General features: G+C 38.1%; 1 protein-coding gene across 3 annotated transcripts; it reads left to right on the top strand.

The window, feature by feature from the left end:
* Positions 1-228: 228 nt before the first annotated feature.
* On the top strand, positions 229-18,061 carry LOC120320003 (lebercilin-like protein). 3 transcript variants are annotated; one of them, XM_039369438.1, is made up of 11 exons: positions 229-706; positions 1,471-1,658; positions 4,593-7,501; positions 8,355-9,376; positions 10,818-10,926; positions 11,698-12,182; positions 13,573-13,710; positions 14,356-14,449; positions 15,239-15,336; positions 16,659-16,746; positions 17,047-18,061. In XM_039369438.1, the coding sequence occupies exons 6-11, from the start codon at positions 11,760-11,762 to the stop codon at positions 17,640-17,642; spliced, it is 1,437 nt and encodes a 478-aa protein (XP_039225372.1). In that variant the 5' UTR covers positions 229-706; positions 1,471-1,658; positions 4,593-7,501; positions 8,355-9,376; positions 10,818-10,926; positions 11,698-11,759; the 3' UTR covers positions 17,643-18,061. The 3 variants fall into 3 exon arrangements, with proteins under 3 accessions (XP_039225372.1, XP_039225364.1, XP_039225377.1); XM_039369430.1 differs by having other exon boundaries at positions 10,818-10,921; XM_039369443.1 differs by lacking the exons at positions 229-706; positions 1,471-1,658; positions 4,593-7,501; positions 8,355-9,376; positions 10,818-10,926 and having other exon boundaries at positions 11,683-12,182.
* Positions 18,062-19,340: the final 1,279 nt, after the last annotated feature.

Below are 19,340 nucleotides of genomic sequence, written 5' to 3' on the forward strand. Positions count from 1 at the left end.
TGCTGCTATCCAATATACACAGTCCTCAAATTATGATTCAATGGAGCTCAGAATTTCCATCATAGGTTATGATGGTCATAAATCAAGGGACCCATGTTACCAACCTGATTTTACAACCTTTTTTGCAGTGTTTCTGAAGTGAAGGCCCAGTTATAAAGCAAATGATGCGATCATTAAACACTGTATTTGTTAAGCAAGCCAATGCATTCTTACGGCCATTTTGTTGGCAGAAACCTGCCCCAAAATCCGGTTTCTTGGAAAATACACTGTAATTGGCCTTAAAGAGAGTTATGTGACAGTGTGGGAGGGAAACAGCATCAGAACTCTGGAATTGGGCTGTAAGTAATTTGGGAGGAGCATCAGATCTCTGAATGCAAAGCAACTGTTTGTTAAGTGAGCAATGTGTCAGCCTAGGCCGAAGCCACCAGAACTAACAGTGAATGCATGTAAGCAGGGTAGAGAAAAGCCAGGAAAAAGAACCAAGGCAAAAAGGAAAGAACAAAAGTTTGGCCTAAGCACATAGCAAGCCCCTCCCCACATTTGGCAACCAAGGAGTTGGGCCTGCATGGGTTAAGCCTCTCCCATCAACACTGAGGGATCAAAAGAGGTCCTGAGGCCTGCCCAGACTTTGGGGTCATTTTTGGATCAGGACTTGGCAGCTTCTGTCCCTCTGGCTAATGTCAAGCAGCCTAGTTGTAGATGTGGGGTAAGTACGGATGAGTGTGTGTTTTTGTGTGCATGTGTGTAAGACCAAATAGATCTACTTCATAATCAGTCAAAGTCTGCTGTTATTTTTAATTCACTGGGTCTCTGTGTATTTTAAAGAGCCATTTGTGCCTCAGAGTTCAGTTGAAACTGGTTTGAGTGTGCCAATTTTCCAGGGATATGAGGGTGTGAGTGACGATAACCTGAGCGTGAGAGCACACTTGCGTAACAAATACCTGTAGTTTCCAGCTTGCTTTCTCTGAGCAGCTGAGATGATGTGACCTTGCTGGAAGTAGAGACTCTGGGTGTTTTTCACTCATCCCCTTCAGGAACAGCCTTTCCACTACCACATGCCTTCTTCCTAGAGTAGACAGAGGGTGATTAGCCCCAAATCACCCAGTTTGTTTCTGTGTAAGGTATGCTGAACATATAATGGCTACTTCACCCAACATGCCAAGACAAAGCCAGTCATAAAAAAAGTCAAAGCAATTCTCCAAACAAAACTATTTCTCATCCACTTGCATGCCCAATGAGGAAGTTCAGGGAAGGTTTTGGTGTAGCTGCCATCTTTTTCAGGAGGTGGGAAGATGGCAGTTCTGAGTCTATTAACTGTTGGAAATCCCTTAAAATATGGTTTTGTCAGCAGGCTTGGTGATCCTACAGAAATAGGGAACTGCAAATGGTTCTGTTATATGTAGGATTTTGAATTAACTCTCCAAAGGCTTTGATTATATTTAAGGTTTTTAAATTGTTTTTACTGTGTAGTGGGTTTTGGAAGGCATTAACCAGATCGGGTTAATACAACAAGATTTATTGCAACAGAAAACAGAACTGACTTAACCAGCAGAATGACGGCTATTTATACTTGCTGCCTCTAGGCGACGACCAATCAATTCAAACGGTGTTTTCCCATTCAAACTTGAACTTAACTTTTCCCTCCAAAACAGTTAGAGGTACGTTTAAACTAAAACACATTAACTCCTGATATCAATACATAACAGTTTTAATTCATTATAATGGTTTTGTCTGAATATTGTGTTTTGCCCAGTCACATGCATGAGATGGACAGCTTTATAAATGCACTAAATAAATAAATAAAAGATTCCTGCAGCACTCTTTCTCTCTCTTTTCTGGCTTGTCTTAGATCCATACAGGCTTCTCCGTATTGTGCTAGGATTCATTGCTGTTTTTCTTCCTTTATATCTATGTGTTTTCTTTTAAACAAGGTCTTGGGGACTCTGTTTATGAAGGTAGTCAAACTGATATCTATATACTATTAAAGCTCTCCAGTTTGTCTCTGTGAAAGTTTTAATTGGGAAAACAGTGCATTATAGGACAATCATTTTTGTACCAAGATATCTGAAATGGGTTTACTTACGGTCCAAAATCCATAATCCATGTCTTCTGTGGAATTGAAATTGTGCAAATTTTATAAAGTATTTTATAACATAAAATTATCTTAAGATATTTTAGAACATAATGCAACATGTCACAGAATATTTCCTTTGGTCAACTGCCGATCTTTGACCATGCTTTACAGTTCAACATGCCTATTTTCAAGGCTGAGACATCTCTGAATATCAGCCTGAATTTTTAACAACTTTTCTAGTGTAGACAGTACAATAAAAGCTCAGCTACTGTTGAAGGCATTGAGGAATCCGGTAAGGTGACATCTCTGAAACAATGACCCAATGGCTCTTGGGTTCCCTGGTCTTAATTGAAATGCTGACTAGGACAAGGGAGTTCTAGGTTCAAGTCCAACTTCAGTAGCAATACCTTATGTAACTTTGCTTTAATGGCTATCAATCAAATAACATTGAGTTTATATTGTAATGCAATGTTGGAGGGGATATTTAAATCTTAGAGAAAACGTGAGATATAAATCTACCAAATAAATAAAATAAAGCCCTTATTTATTTTTGTTTTCCTAAATTGGATTATCATTTTAATCTATGTTAATACAATATTGGGAGAGTTAAGAGAGAGATTTTATTAGACGGAATAAAACGAAACAAAGGATGATGACTATAAATAAGCCTGCAATTGATGTGAAAGGGAGGGTATTAATGGAGATTTAATGACACTTTATCACTTACCCAGGTAAAAGTTAACATGTATGTGTGTGTGTGTGTGTGTGTATATATATATATATATATATATATATATATATATATATATATATATATATGTTTTCTGAGGTTTTCGCGGGTATTTGTATGTAGGTCTTTGGTTGTTCGGGTTTTCTCCCGCGTAAAATTGGAAGTGTCTTGGCGACGTTTCGACGAAGTCCCATTCGTCATCTTCAGGCTGGTGTTTTCAGCTTCGTGCTTCGAGCAGCAATGTGTGGTCTTAGCTGTTTCTTCCTTTTAACTGCCAGTGGGGGTATGAACTGATTGGGTGGGAGCTTGGCTGTGTTCTGATTGGGTGGAGGTGTGTTCTGATTGGTTAGGGGCTTGGCTGTGCTCTGATTGGCTGGGGGGTTGGCTGTGCTCTGATTGGCTGGGGGGTTGGCTGTGCTCTGATTGGCTGGGGGAGTGTTCTGTTTGGTTGTGCTCAGGTTAGTCTGAGTTGCAGAGGGATTCAAGATTTTGGGCTGCCCTGCCATTCCTTGGCTTCGCGTTCGTGGTCGTGCTTCCTCTTCATGGAGGTGTCAGTTTGCTTCATGTATGGATTGGGGGGGTTTAAAGTGGCTAATGATGCAGCTGTGGTCTGGCTTCTGGTTTGTGGTCGTGCCTCATAGTCAGTGTGGCTTTGGGTTTGTTTTTTGCGTGGATGTTTGGTGGTGACATCCTGTGTGGTTTTTGTGAGTGTGGGTCTGGTATCATTTTTTGTGTTAGGGAGTCGTTTGTCAATGAGGGCGGGTTTCCAAATGGCTGGTAGGCGGGAGGTATCATCTCGCTTGTTCATGCTGTGTGGGCGTTTTTCTATCTCGATGGCTTCTCTGATTATTCTGTTATTAAAATGTTCACTTTTGGCAATGGTTCTGGTATTTTTAAAGTCAATTTCATGTCCTGTAGCTTTAAGGTGTTGGACCAGGGAAGATGGTCCAAAATGGTCCAAACAGAACACTCCCCCAGCCAATCAGAGCACAGCCAATCCCCCAGCCAATCAGAGCACAGTCAACCCCCCAGCCAATCAGAGCACAGCCAAGCCCCTAACCAATCAGAACACACCTCCACCCAATCAGAACACAGCCAAGCTCCCACCCAATCAGTTCATACCTCCACTGGCAGTTAAAAGGAAGAAACAGCCAAGACCACACACTGCTGCTCGAGGCACGAAGCTGAAAGCACCAGCCTGAAGATGACGAATGGGACTTCGTCGAAACGTCGCCAAGACACTTCCAATTTTACGTGGGAGAAAACCCGAACAACCAAAGACCTATATATATATATATATATATATATATATATATATATATATATATATATATATATATATGCTTTTTTTCTGTGATCTTTTAGGAATTGAGAGACAACATAGATGCAGAATAATTATGCAAAATGGATAAAAAGACTGAACATGAAACAGGAGTTCATCTGCCTGAAAAATCAGCAGTGCACATCATTTCAAATAGGACATTCACGGGAGTAAAAACATAAAATGACTATAAATATTGAACCATAAAAATCACAAAGCATACCTTTTGCTTAAGAATTCAAATATAGTGGCATAATGCTTTTTCCATAACTGCTCTGTGTTACTGTAAGTAATGTCTATTCTTCAGAAGACATTGACATCTTTCTTGGGCAGATTATTTAAACTGAAGGTACCAGTTGAAATAATTTATAATACTAGATAGAATAATGTTCTTTTGTTGCTGTTGTTTAGTCTAACATATAATGCATATTGCTAAATGATTAATGTTGAAATCACATTTTTTGCAGGATTACCAAGTGAAGAGATTTACCCAAAGGTAGCAAAAAAATCCAATATGAAAATATAGAAAAACAGAAGAAGAGGAGAGAAAGGCAATGGTTGCACTTATTGAAAGAAGAGTTTGATAATTTAAAGACAGAACCAAAATTTCTTCCTACACATCATGTTCAGTCAAAAGAAAACAATTTGGTAGATGTTGCAGTGGAAAAATAGGAAATCGAAGAAGATAAATAGTCAAAAGAAGCTCTTTGTAACAAATTAACAATAGTAATACAAAAATATAGAATTTCATCTAAATTTAAAAAACAATATGCATTTTCTAAGGCCACTGAAATTTTGCATCAAGGTTTGGATTTTTTGATAGTAGTTATTACATAGTTTTATTTAATGTTTAATAGTAGTTTCTACAGTTATTGTTGTAAGTTCATTTGATCATTCAGTACAGTTCAAGGTGGCTATTTTCAACACAGATACATGTCTGAATAAATTCTCTTAGTTCAGCTAGTCCCTTGTCCTTCCCCCCACACAAGTTGATTGGCTCTCGGGGTTTTCTAGAACAGATGAACCAGGAGACGAATGGTTTGTGAGAGCATCTGTTGCAAGAGACTTCACCTATTTTTCACTATAGATTGACACGTTGTGAGGGGATAATGGGGTGCCCAAGAGGAGGATTGGTAAGACAAAAACTGGTCTTGACAGTTTTTTCTTAAATCAGGGCATTCAAGGATCTATCGTCCTTACTCTTCAGTTCCGAAGAAAATTCTCCAGCATGTAAAACCCTAAAAGATATGTTCTACATTGCCTTAAAAAAAGAAAAGGACAATATGATTTTCAATCCACTTCCATATTCTCCTTGGTTTCTAAATAAAAAATATATACTTTCTAAGTAAAAAATAGATACTTCAAATTCTACAGAAGATTCATACTTTTCAGAGTCGATGGTACTAGTAATCAATCTCTCTGAGACCAAAGAAAGGATGACTGCTCTTTCATTCCTTGACACAGTTGAACTGGTAGAAGAAAAAGAATATAGAGGATTAAATCACAGACTTTACAGAAATTCTTGGAGAAACATTAGTCATTAAGGCCAGGAGAGCAACCTTTGCCCATACTGTTATTTTGTCAGCACAAGTCAAACCCATTTGATGGCACCCAATTAATTAATTGAGAATCAGTTTGGTGTACCAGTTAAGGTATCCATAAGGAAACCAGTAGATTCTTCTAGTTCTGCTTTGGGCAAGAAGGTAGCTGGGTGACCTTGAGCCAGTCATTTCTCTCAGTCCAAAGAAGGAGGCAATGGCAAAACATTTCTGAAAGTCCTTGCAAGAAAACTACAGGGATTCTCCAGGAGATCTCCGAGAATTGGAAATAATTGGGTGAAATAAAAATAAAAGTTATAGCTTTCCTGATAGGAGGACATTCCAGTAAATCTTCTTTAAGCATGTGTCTACCTGTCCTCACCTGAAACTTGAATCAGCCAGAGGCTGAGGCACCCCAAGTATGGGCTTAGGTAATCTACTACTAGAGTGTTTTTGTGGTTGCGCACGAGGAGTGCTTGTTTCGGGTTGAGGGTAAGCAAAGGTAGCAACAGTTAAGGGGAAGCAAAAACACATGGAAGATAAAGGCCTGGTAGAAGAGCTCCTCCTAGGGACACAGAAAATGGAGCAGCTATTTTCCCCCTCCAAGTTGAATTGTGCTGTCAACTTCTGTTATGTCCAGCTTCCAGTCAGCAAAGTAGGCATTTGTACCACTGAAGCATTATCCATGGACATTATTGTGTTACTCGCTGAAACGTACGATTCTCATAATACATTTTCCTATGTCACTCGTATTTAATTAAATGACTAAAGAACTGAAATCAGAAATAGCCCAAAATGTTAATGTTTATAAATATTGTACAACAAAGGAATATTTAGAAACTAATTTTTATGCATTTCATTTCTCCTTTCTATTTTGTCTGTTTGTGTGTGTTATCTGCATGTCCATGTTTTTAAAATGTGTAGAAAAAAGGATAATCTTGAATGTTGGGGAGTTTCTGAATGAGCAAGGAATAACTTGCTACTTTTTTGACCTTGATTTATCAAGAACACCTTTTCTCTCTATTATGTTTTCCAAAAGTAGCTGGGTGAAAGCTTGAGCAAGGGATTGGGATAGAAGTCCTCTAAGGTCCCTTTTTTCTATTATTTGAATGTCAGTCCAGGCATTCTGTGAAACGTAATACTATTATTTTAGTCTTTTTTGCTCCGTGAAAGAACTCAGAGCTCTGGAGGCATAATAAACACATCAATTCTTTAAGAAGTGAATAATATAATGCAAGGGACCAAAATTGTGCTGATCTTTTTTGGTACAGAATCAGAGCAAATAACTTTTAAACGGGTTAGATGAAGCCTTAAAAAAATCTTGACATCATACATTGTTTTCTTGTCTGACTTCAGTGCCATTTTGTTTGGGAAATATAAAGTATAATTCAGTCTTCCCTGCCATTGGTGGAACGATGGCTTCTGATGATGCATCCCTTCATCATACCGTCAAAGAGAAGAAGACATGTGGATAATGTAGAGAAAGTGGAAGCTCAAGTGATTCTCCAGATAGGCTTAGTAAGAGGATCAAAATCAGTAAAGGCAGTAACTGTAGCAAAAGTTCCAGCCAGTCTGGAAGTGCTCAACTTCACTGTTCCAATGACTTTAGTGATAATGCTTCAAGAACGGCTGTCATGGCAGCAACAACAGCATTTGTTCAGAAGAGAACAACTGTGGAACTTCTCTAAACTTCTATTACCACGATTTTCCTTCAGATTCCTCTGAAACCTCCACAAGCAAAGAGGGTGGCAGCTTCACCAACCCGTTGCTCCAGCAGCCAGAAACTACAGAACAGAACTTACCAGAGAAGAAAAAGGGAAACCATCTCCATGCAAAAGGTAAGAAGGCCACCGGTCACACAGAACACACCTTTCCTGAAAAGGAAGCAGTTGTGCTATAACACTACTTTTGCGAGCTAGCCTGACACTTCTAGACTGTAAAAAGTATACTATATTTTTGAAAGTCACACAAATCTAGTTAAATAGTTTAAATAGTTAAACTGCATATGGTTGATTAATATGTTAATGTTTTGCTTTGAACCCTCTTGGTCAGTAATTCTACCCTCTAGGTAATGGAGGTTGTGTTGATGGGTTCAATTCACCAGTTATTGGTGACGGGAATAGTTCACCATTGTCATGGTCATACAGATGTCAGTGTCACATGGTTTCAATAATTACACTAAGGGACAGGGAATGGGGTCCAGAAAAAGAAAAGGAGTGTGCAAATTTGAGTGGTCACTCTTACATTAATTTGAGTCCATTACTTTCAGTGTTTTGTCAGCATTTAGATATGATGTGAGTGTTGTGTGTGTCTGTGTGTGTGTGTGTATCAATCCATCTGTCTAGGCAGTTTTGTACAGTGCTTAGGGTGCTGGCCTAGCAATCCTGCTTTAGGCACGAATGACTAAGGAGTTCTAGGAGCTGAAGTCCATGCAACCTAAAGTTGTCTAAATACTGTTTTAGCATAGTATGTGAGTATAGCAATTATAAAAGCTAATATTATGAGAGTTCAGCTATAATTTTTCACAATAGGTCGATCAATAAATAGTTGCATCAGAGATTGACTCAATAAAAATAAGCAAATCCATGCGATAAATATCTGTTTGAGGATTTGGCTCTGAAGCTTAGGTAAAGTTATGAGATTCTTACTTTGCACAATCTTATATGCCATTTTGATATTTCCTTAATGTAGGAGGTAAAATATTGCCTAAAAAGAAACCTCAGCAGAAGACCACATTTATGACAGACCATAACATGGCTTGCCATCTATTGTCAGCAAGAGACCATGAGATTAAAGAACTGAAAAATGAACTTGCTGTTCTGCGGAATAAATTGGAGACATTTACTGTGGAATATAAAATCTTGAAGCATCTTCCGTCTCAACATTTAAAAGCAATTAATAAACATAAAAATGCAGAGATTAACCTGCCTGATCTTTTGGCCACGCAGTCTAATGAAGTGCTGACTCTGAGATCACTTCTCAGGACATCTCAGGAACAAGAGCGCAGGGCTTCCAACAAGCTGAGAGAGGTTCAGGCAGAACTCTTAAAAACAAGGGACGCCTTGCGGGCGTTGCAGAAATTTTCTGAAGACAATTAACATCATATATCCAAAAATTGGAAGCCAGTGATAAGAGAATCCAGGTAACGTGCAAGTTACATTGCTTAGAACAACGTAGCTGGGCTCTGGGAGAGCCCTATGAAGAAATGCTTTAAGCTGACTTGCTTCAGCATGCAGTAGGGACCGTTCCCTACAGGCACCATCCTCAAGTCTCCAAGATTCCTTTGATATTGAAATTAACAGAAAACCTGCTCAAGGAGGAACATCAATTTTGCACATACAAAATTTAGAAACAAGAACAACTTCCTCAAAGCTCTAGTTTCCAATGAAATCTATTTTTTTCAGATTCTTAAATTGTTATCCAGCAATTAGAGACATAGATGTGCTGCATTTGGTTTCCCACTTCAGTTCTTTGGGAGTTTCTTATTTGCTGGAAGAGATAATAATTTCAAATGTCATTGGTAGAATTGTGGCTTGTTGCACAGTCAGCCAGATGTCCAGACTGGATTTGAATTTTCATCCACCTATCCAGTCCTTCTCAAGGACCTGGCAGAGGCATTATTACTATGCTTCAGCACACAGTCAGCCAGATGTTATACTGGATGTGGCTTTTTATCACCTACCAAGACCTTCGGAACGGCCTGGGGTAAGCAGGTATGTGTGTTTGGTAGTGTTAAAGGTATTGTCACAGGATGGAACCTGTGCCAAGCAAAGCTGCCTTTGGCAACTGACTGAGGGTGATTTTGTCAGTGCCAATGGTATTTAAGTGGTGCCCTAGTTGTTTTGGGATGGCATCCAAGCCACCTATTAATTTTGCTCTGTTTTGCTACAATAATTCTAATTCTGTTTACTGGTCTTTGAATTTTGTTATTTTCTCCAATTCTTTCTCTGCTTTTCTGCTGTCTACAAGAATTGTCATATCCTCTTTCTGGACATCATTATTCTTATTCATTTGCCACCCAACTTATGGTTCAAGTTGACAGCTAGCTAAAGGAGCAACTTTGCCTTCATTTTTTCCTAACAGCATATTACAGGTAATGGTCACCCAACAACATTCACATAAAAACCCTTTAGTTTTCTTAGTTGTGTTTTTCTTAAAAACTGGATGGAAAAGGGAACTTTTCCTATGGCTTACTTAAAATGCCCTGTTTGGAAAAATCTTACTGCAATTTAAAATTACACTATATCAATCTCCTCTGACTTTTTGTTTGAAGTCTGTAATTAAATGCAGGTTTAAAAGCTTAAACACTAACTGGTATCTTCCGAAGAGAAAGTTACTTTTGGGTTTGGAGAAAACTCCTGAGAAAACCGTGGTCAGCCAAGAGAACAAATCAGTCAATCATCAAATAAACCAGCTCAGAGTTTTCACTCAAGGCACCAATGACCAGACTCAAATTATCCCACTTGGGACACATTATGCAAAGACCAAGCCCTCTGGAGAAGGTTCTAGTGCAAGGAAATGTGGAAGGGGAAAGAACAGGGTGACCCAGAGTAAAGTGGATGGACTCGGTTACTGGAATGAAGAGTGCATCGTTGAAGAGCTGAAGGACCAGATTACGAGCAGATAATGATGAGGTTGCTAAAAATTGATCAAAACTCCTTTCTTCTTCCAATTTATCACCTTGCCAAATGAACACTTCTGAAAAAAGCGAAAAACTCAATTTTGTGATCTTAGATTGTCCCAATAAACCTGTTCCCCTAACATGCATTTTACAATTCTTTCTATCATATATAAATTTATACCCTCCATCAATTTACCCAGACCAAATTTCATTGTACTCGGTGGAGCCTACACTAAAGTAGGCATGCATATCTTTACATACTTTTTTGGGCTTGGTTGATAGGATAGATATTTACCAAGGAAAATTATAATATTTATAAAATGCTCTTAAAAAGTGGGTTTAATTCTGTTTGCTTTTTAATTAAATCAGGAAAAAGGAGCTGTTTCATAGGCCAGGATGGAGGAGCATAACGCCCAGCAGAAAAACATAATTTATTGAATGACTGCAGTGAGGAGCGGGAAGGAAACTGGAGATGACAGAGTTATGAAAACGCCTCCTTAACGTCTGCCATCTTACCTTTTCCTTCCATTCAGCTTTGCCTTACAAGTCCCATGATGCTCAGAGAAGAAGTTCTCTAGTTGCCATGGTAGCAAAGATCTAAACATCAACTTCTCTGCCAACGAAGCCCAAGAACCGGGTAAGGTGAATAAACGGACCACGGGTGGAAGTCTCTGCCTGGCATCGTAGGAGGGAAGTTTAAACCCTGGATGCTTAGTGGGCACTTTGATTTCTGTTCTCTGGGCAACCGAGGAGTGCTTGTTTCGGATTGTGGATAAGCAAAGATTGCAACAGTTAAAGGGAAGCAAAAAGACGTGGAAGATAAAGGACTGGTAGAAGAGCTCCTGCTAGGGACATGGAAAATGGAGCAGCTACGTTTCCCCTCCAAGTTGAATTGTGCTGTCAACTTCCATTATGTCCAGATTCCAGTCAGCAAAGTAGGCATTTGTACCACTGAGGCATTATCCGTGGACATAATTGTGTGACTCGCTGAAACCGTGCGATTCTCATAACACATTTCCGTATGTCCCACGTATTAAAGAACTGAAGTCAGAAATACCCCAAAATGTTAATGTTTATAAATTTTGTACAACAAAGGAATATTTAGAAACTATTTTTATGCATTGACTAAGGAGTTCTAGGAGCTGAAGTCCATGCAACCTAAAGTGGTCTAAATACTGTTTTAGCATAGTATGTGAGTATAGCAGTTATAAAAGCTAATATTATGAGAGTTCAGCTATAATTTTTCACAATAGGTCGATCAATAAATAGTTGCATCAGAGATTGACTCAATAAAAATAAGCAAATCCATGCGGTAAATATCTGTTTGAGGATTTGGCTCTGAAGCTTAGGTAAAGTTATGAGATTCTTACTTTGCTCAATCTTATATGCCATCTTGATATTTCCTTAATGTAGGAGGTAAAATATTGCCTAAAAAGAAACGTCAGCAGAAGACCACATTGACGACTGACCATAACATGGCTTCCCATCTACTGTTAGCAACAGATCACAACATTAAAGAACTGAAAAATGAAGTGGCTGTTCTGCGGAATAAACTGGAGACATTTACTATGGAAAATAAAACCTTGAAGCGTCTTCAGTCACAACATTTAAAAGCAATTAGTAAACATGAAAATGCAGAGATTAACCTGCCTGATCTTTTGGCCACGCAATCTAATGAAGTGCTGACTCTGAGATCGCTTCTCAGGACATCTCAGGAAAAAGAGCGCAGGGCTTCCAACAAGCTGAGAGAGGTTGAGGCAGAACTGTTAAAAATAACGGACGCCTTGCGGGCGTTGCAGAAACTTTTTGAAGAGAAGAAACTTGAAGACAGAGAAGACCTAAAGCGTAAATTAACATCATATACCCAAAAATTGGAAGCCAGTGATAAGAGAATCCAGGTAACGTGCAACTTACATTGCTTAGAACAACGTAGCTGGGCTCTGGGAGAGCCCTATAAAGAAATGCTTTAAGCTGACTTGCTTCAGTATGCAATAGGGACCGTTCCCTACAGGCACCATCCTCAAGTCTCCAAGATTCCTTTGATATTGAAATGAACAGAAAACCTGCTCAAGGGGGAATATCAATTTTGCACATACAAAATTTAGAAACAAGAACAGCTTCCTCAAAGGCTCTATTTTCCAATGAAATCTATTTGTATTCAGATTCTTAAATTGTTATCCAGCAATTAGAGACATAGATGTACTGCATTTGGTTTCCCACTTCATTCTTTGCAAAATTATTATCAAACGTCATTGGTAGAATACTTTTTCCCAAGCTTTATCAGTAAAACATAATAGTGATAGGCTGTGAACACTCTAGCTTTAATTTCCTGACACAACTAGCTTGTCCACCTCTATGACTTTTTACCAATGACTTCTTTCTTCCGCCCAGCTCTAGGAAAATAGATACAATAGGATCTTTTGGTATAATGCAAGCTTTTCACAAAGCTTGTACCAGTCCTGAAAGACAAAGAGAAGCTGCACAACTATGCAATGAGGAAGATTTTAGTAATAAATGTTCATATCAATCAATAAAATCATAATCTCTACCTATAAAACAGACATTGTTGGAAACTCGGAATGTAGGGAACAAAGAAAAGATTATAATTAATTAGTGAAATTGTGCATTAAAATTGATATGTTCAAGCTAGTTAAGCTAATTACTTATGAATCTTATTTTCACCACACGATGCTAGATGGGTGTTGAAAAACACTACCGGGGTGTTCTGAGTGGTGGTTGTGCAAAACTTCTTGCTCTTCATATTTCCTTTCATTTTTGCGTATTAGCCTCAGTTTTATAGAAAACTGAGATTTTGGTAAGAATGACTCTTGCTTTAACTAGTCAGTTGAAATACTCCATCTCTGATGACGTGGGCCTAGCCAGCACATTGAAAGCTATATAGTGGCTAAACCTACCTTACTTAGCATCATATCAAGACAAAAAATAAAGCATGTTAAGGCTTGATTAGAATTAAAATGAACAAAATTTTACTCATTTCTCCTCCTCCTCCTCCTCCTCCTCCTCCTCCTCCTCCTCCTCCTCCTCCTCCTCCGTCTTTATTTCACAATTATGTTATTTTTGATTACACAGATTATTTTCCATATTTTTCTTTCACAAGGTGAACCGATTCCCATTTCAAAAATTGTGATATTATAACTGAGATGGAGATTTTCATCTTTTTGGAAACATTTGCTAAAATTTCAGTTGCTTTCTCTAATTTCCAATTCAGTATTGTAGGATTGTAAATATTAACTAATCATATTGATGGTTTATTTCTAATCTGCTCAGGATCTAGAAAAGCAGATGTCGTTGAATACTACTTCCTTTAATCATCAGTTAGCAGTTGCGATGAAAATGACAACTGAAGCTCAGTCAAGCACCGCAAATTTACAACTAGAAATCGAGTCGCTGAAGCTGAAACTTAAGGTATTTAAAAGCTTAAATTAAAACTCTCTTACTACAGAAGGCATCCAAGGTGCTATTCACAAAATGCTCATTTGAGGTAAGTCTGTTTCTTTCTCTGGGACTTTCCTTCAGCCTGTAGCTATCTAAAGTATAGATTGCAGAAATGAATTAATTTATGTTAGGACATTTGCACTTTACCATTTGTAGGAAAAAATACTACTTGAAAAGTGTATCCCAACATGAAAATAATAGGCTTTTTAAAGATGGTAATCATGGCCTGTATTGATAGAAAATTGAGAAACAGTTTATTTTAAAATTGTAATTATAAGACATATTTATACTATATACTTTGTTAATGTCATAACTATTTTGTATCAAGATATTTTGGAAGGATCTTTAAGGTCAAATTAAATTAATGGTTTATGAATTATAAAAATATAAAAACCTGATCAAAAACTTTACAGTTATAGAAAAAAAGGATACTTATCCTTCAGAATATTAACAAAAGGAATTATTTGGCCAAATTATATAGAAGCAAATATTTAAAATACAGATCAATGTGAGATATTTGTGGGAGTTAGGCAGTAAAATGTATGATCTGTGAAGAACTGACATTTATACAATAAACTATATTATCAACATAAATTGAATAATGCATTTCTTTAGGAAAGAGAAAGAGAACTAAGCATAACAAATATTTATGCACACCGGATGGGTAAAAGTCAGTCAGAGAAAGCTGATTCCTGTTTTTCTCCAAAAGGTAGCACAGAGTTTCTTTCATACTTTATTGTGAAATAAAAATATGATAATCCTTTTGACTCATCAAAAATATTTCCAATCCTGGCTCTATTTTCTTTTTTAATATGGCAATATCGCATTTTGTGATCTCATTATTTAATAGTCACCAATACTGATTAAAGAGAATCGTTCTCATAATTCTCTCTAGATGTGAGAAATAAGGGCAAGAGTTTTATGGATATTTACTAAGAAATCCAACTAAACTCAAAAGCCCTCAGTTACAGAATTTTAGTATATGTGTGTGCATCTCTGTGTATTTTAAAGAGCCTTTTGTGTTAAGTTGAAATTGGTTTGAGTGTGGTAATTTTCCAGGGATGTGAAGGTGTAAGTGAGGGACCACAACTGGAGCACATTTGTGCAACAACTACCTGTAGGTTTCCGCTTGCTTTCCCTGAGCAGCTGAGATGATCTTCCTGCCTTAGGTGACCTTGTTGGAAGTAGAGACTCTGGGTGTTTTTCACTCATTCCCCCCCTCCCCCAGGAACAGCCTTTCCACTACCACATGCCTTCTTCCTAGAGTAGACAGGGTGTGACTAGCCCCAAATCCCCCAGTTTGTTTCTGTGCCAAAGTCTGATGCCTTGTTCACCAAATCAGACTGGCTATTTGCATTAGTAACGACTAAAATGCAATAAAAGCGATATAACGGCATAAGAATTAAATCGCTTAAAACATGTTGGTAAAACATCACTTTCCTAACACTGATGTCTCTCATGCAAATGACATGTTTATCTATTTATTGGCTTTTCATAGTTGTTAAAGTCAGCAAAGCTATCCAGGTAAATATCAGCCTAAAACCCAGGACTCTTGGGAAGGGTGAGCCTGAAGGAAGTCAAATGACCTTCCACGAGGTATGGAACAGCTGAACAAGCCTTTTATCATTCTTAACTTCTGATCCTTTGTAAGTTTTGTTTCTGGTGATAATTTCCCTCTTGTAACATGCATCTTATAGTAAGATTTTTGCAGACAATTGATAACTATGTTATAAACATAACTTTGTTGCTGAAAAAGAAGCTAAAAGATGCAGCTTTAAAATTTCTTGAATTAGTAGGAAATCCTTGGGATAGTTAAGAAAATGTTTTACTAAGAACTAGTTAAGACATGGGACAATCTATGGATTATGAGACTGACCGTTTTAACTCTATTCACTTTTGGAAAGCCCTTAAAATACGGTTTTGTCAGCAGGCTTGGTGACCCTACAGAAATAGGGAACAAGAATGGCTATGTAATATGTAGGATTGTAAATGAACTCTTAAAAGCCTTTGATTATATTTGTAGTTTTTACATTGTTTTTAATGGCTTATAATGATTTTGACTGAATTTTGTGTGTTGCCCAGTCACATGCATGAGACAGGGAGCTTTATAAATATGTTAAAGAAAGAAATAAAAGATTCCTGCAGTCCTCTTTCTCTCTCTTTCCTGGCTTGTCTTTGATCCGTATAGGGCAGGGGTGTCAAACTGCTGGCCCACAAGCTGGATGCATCATGCCGAAATTGCGTGCACCCCATTGCGAGTTTGACACCCCTGGTATAGGGCTTATCGTGCTAGCAATCGTTGTTTTTTTCCTTTCTTTATAAGCTTTGACCGTGCCCATTTTCAAGGCAAATACACCTCTGAATATCTTCATGAATTTTTAACAACTTTTCTACTCAAGACAGTACATTAAAAACTTTGCTGTTGTTGAAGGCATTGGGGAATGTGGTAAGGTGATAACTCTGAAAAAATGACCCAATGGGTCATCAGTTCTCTGGTATTAATTAAAATGCTGAATAGGACAAGGGAGATGTACATAAAATCCACCTTGACTCACAATACCCTAGGCAACTGTTTTTCAGTGAATATCAATTAAATAATCTGGAGTTTCTATTCAAAAGAAATATTGGAGGAAATAAGAAAGTCTTGAAAAAAACGTGAGATCTAACAAATAATTTTAAAAAGTCACTTATTTATTTATGTTTTCCTAACTTGGATTATAATTTAAATCTATGTTAATACAACATTGGGAGAGCTTAGATAGATACCTTATTAGATGGAGTAAAATGAAACAAAGGACGATGACTATAGATAAATCTGCAGTTGATGTGTAAGGGAGGCTATTAATGAAGATTTAATTTATCACTCACACACGCAAAAGATAATATGGTCTTATATGTTTTTTTCTGTGACTTTTTAGGAATTGAAAGCCAACATTGAACCTGAAACAGGAGTTCATCTCCCTGAAATATTACCTGTGCACAACATTTCAAATGGGACATTCATGGGTAAAAAGCATAACTGACTATTAAAAAAAAATCACAAGACATACCTTTGCTTAAGGATTCAAACAGAGTCATATAATACTTTATTTTATTTTACAAGTGCTCTGTGTTGCTGTGAATAATGTCTATTCTTCAGAAGAAATACAGAACTTGGCATATTTCCTGGACAATTTATTTAAACTGAAGGTGCCACTTTAAATAATTTGTAACAGTAGATAGAATAATGTGCTTTTGTTACTGTTGTTTTTCTAACAGATAATGCATATTCCTAAATAGTTACTGTTAAAATAACATTTTTTGCAGAATTACAAAGTGAAGAGATCGGATCAAGGATAGAAGAAAACATCCAGTATGAAAAGAGAGAAAGACAGAAGAGCAGGAGAGAAAGGCAAGGGTTGGACTTATTTGAAGAAGAGTTTAATAAAGTAAAAGCTGAACCATCATTTTTTCCTACACCTCAAGTTATGCCTAAAGTAAACAATTTGGAATATGTTGCCATGGCAAAAGAGGAAAACAAAGCAGATAAGGAGGCAAAAGAAGCTATTTGTGAGGAAGTAATAACAGCAATACCAAGGCATAGACCATCTACCTTGAAAAAACACTATGTATTTACAGAAGCCACTGAAAATTTGCATCAGGGATATCCCTCAACTGGTCCCTTAGTCAAACCAAGGATGCCATGCAGTGGAAGACCAAGAAATCGGCAACAGGGTGAATTAACCCACTTTTGGGAAGATCCTGTCACCAATTATGAGCCCTCATTTGCTAAATTTCCAAACGAAAGACCAAAGGACAAGACTTCAACTCCCGGTGAAGAAACCACACCAAAGATACTGCCAGAAAAGAAAAGGCTTCTGTTGGAAAAACTGTTTGGTCCAAATAACATATTTAGCAAATGATGGCTTGCATTATGTTATTCCTATCAAGTGGATAGACATTAGATAATGGACACCAGACAGTATTAGAACTAAGACAGATTAAATAGTGGGTAGTATTAGGGTATATTAGATAACAGATATTAGATAGTATTAGAACTAAGCGATGTTAGATAGTAGATATTAGTATTAGAACTAGGATATATTATAATAGTGGATATTTATATTAGAACTAGGATATATTATAATAGTGGATATTTATATTAGAACTAGGATATATTACGTAGGGGATATTAGTACTAGAATTAGAACATATTAGATAGTAGATATTACATAGAATTAGAACTAAGCAATATTAGGTATTAGATATTAATGTTAGAATTAGAATATTTTATTAATATAATAGATTAGAATAGAATTAGAATATTTTATTAATATAATAGATATTAGATAATATGAAAACTAGGAGATATTAGAGGTTTCTGCAGTTACTGTTGTAATAAGCATCACAAAAAAACTGTATTTTGTGAACTTTTTGCACATTTTTTATAAAATATATATTAAAGGAATTTTGAAAAAGATGTTTTATGACTTATGCTCATCAGTTTGTGTTATGTCCTGAGCCTGTGCAAGCAGGCTCGGGGCATTGCAAACGGTTCCGGCAGGTGCAGGCTACCCGGGACCAGACAGGCTGTCGCCAGTACTTGTGAGCATGCGCAAGTGCTGGCGCGCCAAAAGTTGCAGATTTACCCGGGGATGGCCTATATAAGAGGCCAGGAGTTTTGGGCGTTGTTGGCGTCTTATAACTGTAAGCTGAACACATGAATAAAGAAGTTTCCTGAGAACTACAACTGCTTCTCGTGTCTTGCCATTTCGCGAAGGACTCAACACTGGCGACGAAGGTGGGATTGCCTTACATCAACAAAAAGGTGTAAGCTTACCCGAGTGAGTCCTGAGCGGCAGGAACGGCGTTGACTCGGCAGCTACCCGCCAATCCAGCGTGCATTCGGGGGTAGGCTGGCTGATAGACCCTTCCTGATACAAAAATGGCAAAGATTGGAAGGCTTTCGGAATTCGACGTCTCACATCCAGAGAGGTGGGAGTCCTACGCAGCCAGGGTGGAAAACTACCTCAAAGTGAACCAAGTGAGGGAAGAAAGCTTGAAGGCTGCCACCCTGCTGTGCGTTTTCGGTCAAGACGCATTCGAAATCGCTGAGAACCTTGCAGCACCTGTTCCTTTAGACTCTGTCAGCTACGCAGATCTAAAAAAGCTACTGAAGGAGCACTTCCAGCCTAAGATGTCCGTCATCACGTGGCGCCACACCTTCGAGCAGAGGGATCAACAACCCGGAGAATCGGCCAAGGAGTACATCGCCGCACTGAGGAAAGCCGCCAAACATTGCGAGTTCAAGGACCTCGAAGAACGACTGAGGGACCGGTTTGTATGCGGGCTAAGGCATCGAGAGTTGCAACAGAGACTTTTCGCCAAGGAGGACTTGTCTTTCCAAGATACCTTGAGAGTGGTCACTGCAGAAGAAGCAGCGGGTGGTGCCATCAAGAACATGCGGCCGATCAGAAACAGTCCAGATGCTGCATCCGTGCACCAGGAAGAAGTCCAAAGAAACTCCGAGGAGGATCCGGACGAGGAAGTGGACCGTCTCCACCCCACAAAGGAAGGAAAACCAAGAGGAAGCTCTTCAGCTCTCCCCAAGTGCATCGGTT

The sequence above is a fragment of the Crotalus tigris genome, unplaced genomic scaffold (genome assembly GCF_016545835.1).
Source record: "Crotalus tigris isolate CLP2741 ecotype Arizona unplaced genomic scaffold, ASM1654583v1 scf7180000017601.7605149639:7615979, whole genome shotgun sequence".
NCBI classification, from domain to species: Eukaryota; Metazoa; Chordata; class Lepidosauria; order Squamata; family Viperidae; genus Crotalus; species Crotalus tigris.

Excerpts from the sequence above, each read along its gene's own strand:
- LOC120320003 (XM_039369438.1), top strand. The coding sequence starts at position 11,760 with ATGGCTTCCCATCTACTGTTAGCAACAGATCACAACATTAAAGAACTG. Across the intron at positions 15,337-16,658 it reads GTCAAATGACCTTCCACGAG|GAATTGAAAGCCAACATTGA; the intron begins GTATGGAACAGC and ends GTGACTTTTTAG. Across the intron at positions 16,747-17,046 it reads TTCAAATGGGACATTCATGG|AATTACAAAGTGAAGAGATC; the intron begins GTAAAAAGCATA and ends CATTTTTTGCAG.